Source organism: Eumetopias jubatus, unplaced genomic scaffold (assembly GCF_037043125.1).
Source record: "Eumetopias jubatus isolate StellerSeaLion01/CBP00866 unplaced genomic scaffold, mEumJub1_p1.0 scaffold_11, whole genome shotgun sequence".
Taxonomy (NCBI): Eukaryota; Metazoa; Chordata; class Mammalia; order Carnivora; family Otariidae; genus Eumetopias; species Eumetopias jubatus.
In genome coordinates, this window is record NW_028274817.1 from 42,955,068 (window position 1) to 42,961,067 (window position 6,000).

The 6,000-nt window shown below is 37.9% G+C and overlaps 1 protein-coding gene across 1 annotated transcript; it reads right to left on the bottom strand.

The window, feature by feature from the left end:
• Positions 1–5,118: 5,118 nt before the first annotated feature.
• LOC114202412 (cytochrome c oxidase assembly protein COX20, mitochondrial-like) lies at positions 5,119–5,663 on the bottom strand. Its single transcript, XM_088028545.1, has 2 exons — positions 5,629–5,663; positions 5,119–5,440 (listed from the first exon to the last, which is right to left on the bottom strand). The coding sequence occupies exons 1-2, from the start codon at positions 5,661–5,663 to the stop codon at positions 5,119–5,121; spliced, it is 357 nt and encodes a 118-aa protein (XP_087884671.1).
• Positions 5,664–6,000: the final 337 nt, after the last annotated feature.

The following is a 6,000-nucleotide window of genomic DNA, read 5'->3' on the forward strand; positions in this document are numbered from 1 at the left end:
AATATGTGACAACTAAGGCGGCCCTAAAAGAAATATTAAGGGAGGTTCTATAAAGGGAGAAAGACCCCAAGAGTGATATACAACAGAAATTTACAGGGACAATCTATAAAAACAATGTCTTCACAGGCAACATGATGACAATTAATTCATATCTTTCAATAATCACTCTCAACATAAATGGCCTAAATGCTCCCATAAAATGGCACAGGGTTGCAGATTGGATAAAAAGACAGGACCCATCCATATGCTGTCTACAAGAGACTCATTTTGAACCTAAAGATACATCCAGACTGAAAGTGAAGGGATGGAGATCCATCTTCCATGCCAGCAGACCTCAAAAGAAAGCTGAGGTAGCAGTTCTTATATCAGACAAATTAGATTTTAAACTAAAGTCTGTAATTAGAGACACAGAAGGACACTATATCATTCTTAAAGGGTCTATCCAACAAGAAGATCTAACAATTGTAAATATCTATGCCCCCAAATGGGAGTAGCCATCTACAGAAGCCAACTGTTAACCAAAATAAAGAGTCATATTGATAACAATGCGTTAATTGTAGGAGACCTCAATACTCCACTCTCAGCAATGGACAGATCATCTAAGCAGAAAATCAACAAGGAAACAAGAGCTTTGAATGATACACTGGACCAGATGGACCTCATATACAAAACATTCCACCCTAAAACAACAGAATACTCATTCTTCTCGAGCGCACATGGAACTTTCTCCAGAATAGACCACATACTGGGTCACAAATCAGGTCTCAACCGATACCAAAAGACTGAGATTATTCCCTGCATATTCTCAGACCACAATGCTTTAAAACTGGAACTCAATCACAAGAAAAATTTGGCAGAAATTCAAACACTTGGAAGCTAAAGACCACTCTGCTCAAGAATGTTTGGGTCATCCAGGAAATCAAAGAAGAACTTAAACAATTCATGGAAATCAATGATAACGAAAACACATTGGTCCAAAACCTATGGGATGCTGCAAAGGCGGTCCTAAGGGGGAAATACATAGCCATCCATGCCTCACTCAAAAAAATAGAAAAATCCCGAATTCACCAACTAACTCTACACCTTAAAGAACTAGAGAAAAAGCAACAAACGATGCCTAAGCCACACATTAGAAGAGAAATAATTAAGATTAGAGCAGAAATCAATGAATTAGAAACCAGAAACACAGTAGATCAGATCAACAAAATTAGAAGTTGGTTCTTTGAAAGAATTAATAAGACCCATAAACCACTGGCCAGACTTATCCAAAAGAAAAGAGAAAGGACCCAAATGAATAAAATTATGAGTGAGAGACCACAAGTAACAATTATAGAAACAATTATTAGAAATTATTATCAACAACTATATGCCAATAAACTGAGCAATCTGGATGAAATGGAGGCCTTCCTGGAAACCTATAAGCTGCCAAGACTGAAACAGGAAGAAATTGACGACCTGAATAGGCCAATAACCAGTAACAAGATTGAAGCAGTGATCAAAAACCTCCCAAAAAACAAGAGTCCAGGGCCTGAGGGATTCCATGGGGAACTCTACCAAACATTCAAAGAAGAAATAATACCTATTCTCCTGAAGCTGTTTCCAAAAAATAGAAACAGAAAGAAAGCTTCCAAACTCATTCTATGAGGTCAGCATTACCTTAATCCCCAAACCAGGCAAAGACCCCATCAAAAAGGAGAATTTCAGACCCATATCCCTGATGAATATGGATTCCAAAATCCTCAACAAATCCTAGCTAATGGGGTCCAACAATACATTAAAAGGATCATCCACCACAACCAAGTGGGATTTATCCCTGGGATGCAAGGGTGGTTCAACATTCGCAAATCAATCAATGTGATAGAACACAATAAGAGGAGGGAGAAGAACCATATGGTCTTCTCAATTGATGCAGAAAAAGCATTTGACAAAATACAACATCCTTTCCTGATTAAAACTCTTCAGAGTATAGGGATAGAGGGAACATTCCTCAAGTTCATAAAATCCATCTATGAAAAACCCACAGCAAATATCATCCTCAATGGGGAAAACCTGAGAGCCTTTCCCTTAAGATCAGGAACATATCAAGGATGCCCACTCTTGCCACTATTGTTCAACATAGTACTAGAAGTCCTAGCAACAGCAATCAGACAACAAAAAGAAATAAAAGTATTCAAATTGACAAAGAAGTCAAATTCTCTCTCTTCGCAGATGACATGATACTTTATGTGGAAAACACAAAAGACTCCACCCCCAAATCACTAGAACTCATACAGCAATTCAGTAATGTGGCAGGATACCAAATCAATGCACAGAAATCAGTTGCTTTCTTAAACACTAACAATGCAACTGTAAAAAGAGAAATTAGAGAAACGATTCCATTTACAATAGCACCAAAAACCATAAGATACCTCAGACTAAACCTAACCAAAGAGGTAAAGGATCTATACTCTAGGAACTACAGAACATTCATGAAAGAAATTGAAGAAGACACAAAAAGATGGAAAAATATTCCATGCTCATGGATCAGAAGAATAAACATTGTTAAAATGTCTATGCTACCCAGAGCAATCTATACCTTCAATGCCATCCCAGTCAAATTTCCAATGACATTTTTCAAAGTGCTGGAACAAACAATCCTAAAATTTGTTTGGAATCAGAAAAGACCTCTAATCACCAAGGAAATGTTGAAAAAGAAAAACAAAGCTGGGGGCATCACGTTGCCCGATTTCAAGCTATATTACAAAGCTGTGATCACCAAGACAGCATGGTACTGGCACAAAAACAGACATATAGACCAATGGAACAGAACAGAGAACCCAGATATGGACCCTCAACTCTATGGTCAAATAATCTTCGACAAAGCAGGAAAAAACATGCAATGGAAAAAAGACAGTCTCTTCAATAAATGGTGCTGGGAAAATTGGACAGCCACATGCAGAAGAATGAAACTCGACCATTCTCTAACACCATTCACAAAGATAAACTCCAAATGGATGGAAGACTTCAGTGTGAGACAGGAATCCATCAAAATCCTAGAGGAGAACATAGGCAGTAACCTCTTACACATTTGCCACAGCAACTTCTTTCAAGATACATCTCCAAAAGCTAGTGAAACAAAAGCAAAAATGAACTTTTGGGACTTCATCAAGATAAAAAGCTCCTGCACAGCAAAGGAAACAAAACAAAGAGACAACCCACAGAATGGGAGAAGATATTTGCAAATGACACTACAGATAAAAGGCTGGTATCCAAGATCTATAAAGAACTTCTTAAACTCAACACCCAAAAAACAAATAATCAAGTCAAAAAATGGGCAGAAGATATGAAAAGACACTTCTCTGAAGAAGACACACAAATGGCTAACAGACACATGAAGAAATGTTCATCATCATTAGCCATCAGGGAAATTCAAATCAAAACCACATCGAGATACCACCTTACACCAGTTAGAATGGCAAAAATTGACAAGGCAAGAAACAAGTGTTGGAGAGGTTGTGGAGAAAGGGGAACCCTCTTACACTATTGGTGGGAATGCAAGTTGGTACAGCCACTTTGGAAAACAGTGTGGAGGTGCCTCAAAAAATTAAAAATAGAGCTACCCTATGACCCAGCAATTGCACTCCTGGGTATTTACCCCAAAGACACAGATGTAGTGAAAAGAAGGGCCATATGCACCCCAATATTCATAGCAGCAATGTCCACAATAGCCAAACTGTGGAAAGAACTGAGATGCCCTTCAACAGATAAATGGATCAAGAAGATTCCATATATACAATGGAATATTACTCAGCCATCAGAAAGGATGAATACCCAACTTTTACATTAACATGGATGGGACTGGAGGAGATTATGCTAAGTGAAATAAGTCAACCAGAGAAAGTCAATTATCATATGGTTTCACTTATTTGTGGAACATAAGGAATAGCATGGAGACATTAGAAGGAAGGGAAAAATAAAGGGGGGGGGAATCGGAGGAAGAGATGAACCATGAGACACTATGGACTCTGAGAAACAAACTGAGAGTTCTAGAGGGAAGGGGCGTGGGGGGATGAGTTAGCCCTGTGATGGGTATTAAGGAGGGCACGTACTGCATGGAGCACTGGGTGTTATATGAAAACAATAGATCATGGAACACTACATCAAAAACTAATCATGTATTGTATGGTGACTAACATAACATAATAAAATTAAAAAAATAACAACTTACTGAGCTATAATTCACATAACACAGAATTCAACCTCTGAAAGGGTATAATTCAGTTGTATTTAGTATATTCCCTGAGTTGTGCAACTACTACTACTATCTCATTTCAGAATATTTTCATCACTCTGAAAAATTCCATACCCATTGGCAGTCACTCCTGGTCTCCCCTCTTTGCAGCCCCTGGTAATCATTAATCTACTTTCTGTCTCTATATACTTATCTATTCTGGACATTTCATATAAATGGAATCATTTTGTGTCTGTCCTCTTTCATTTAGCATAATTTTTCAAGGGACATCCATATTGTAGCATGTTTGGTGCTTCGTTACTTTTTACAACTGAATAATATTCCATTGTATGGATATAATACATTTTGTTTACCCATTTGCCAATTAATGGGCAACTGGGTTGTTTCTACATTTTGGCTATTGTTAATAATGATGGTATGGTATTTATATATGAGTTTATGTGTGGATATATTTTTTTTATTTCAGTATAGTTTACACACAATGTTATATTAATTTCAGGTGTACAACATAGTGATTCAATATCTTTATATATTGTGTTATCCTCACCACAAGTGTAGCTACCATCACCATACAATGCTATTACAATATCATTGACTATATTCCCTATGCTATACTTTTTATTTCTGTGACTTATTCATTCCATATGTGGAAGCCTGTATCTCCCACTCCCCTTCACCCATTTTGCCCATCTATTATCCCCTTCCCTCTGGTAACCATCAATATGTTCTCTGTATTTATAGATCTGATTTTACTTTTTTTTTTTACAACCAACACATCTTTTATTTACTTGATTGAAAGTCTAATGGTACATATGAGGTTTAATCGAGTTGCCCTCCATTTTATTCACACTGACTCCACGGAGTTGTATTCTCAAGCATGATTCCGCTCAACGGCTGCTCTTGCTGGGGCTTTGTTTTCTTTCAGGGTCAAGGTGGGTACTTTCAAACAAAATCTTATTTTTAATTCCATCTCTGGCAATTCTTTCCTGGATTCTTAGCTTCGCATAATTATACCTACAATGGAACCAGCATCCTAAAGTCACCAGGATAAATCCTCCTACTCCAACATCACATGATCTTCTAATCCTACTAGTTAACAAAAAATGTCCAAGGCCAGCCACAACAGATCCTAATGAACCATACAATATTGAATCCCGTGCACAGGGAATGTTTTCAACATCTAAAATTCCTAGGAGCTTAAAGGGCTGTGATAAGAAATTGCACTTGATTTGATTCTTTGTTGATACGACATGGCAGCTACACCTAGGCGGGGAGGGTAGGTGTGACGGGAAAAGCTGGAAATCCAGAGTTGGGTTTTTGTCTCTGCTCTGCCACTAACTGGGATCACTTGTAGGATATATGTATTTTTTTAATCTCCGTGGCCCTCCATCTTCCCCTTGGCGGGCTCGCCGGGCTCTGGTGCGGAGGCCATGGGATCTGGTGGGTGCCTGCGGCCCCACCTCACCCCGCCGGTCTGATTTTACTTTTTGATTGTTTATTCATTGGTTTTTTTGGTTCCACATATGAGTGTGGTTTTTTTGGTTCCACATATGAGTGAAATCATACAGTATTTGTCTTTTTCAATCTGACTTATTTCATAATACCCCGTAGGTCCATCCATGTTGTTGCAAATGGCAAAATCTATCCTTTTTATGGCTGTGTAATATTCTGTTGTGTGTATGTATGTATATGGTAGATGGGTGTCTGTATGATACATATATCTTTATTCATTTATTGATGGACACTTAGGCTGCTTTTTAAAAATTTTT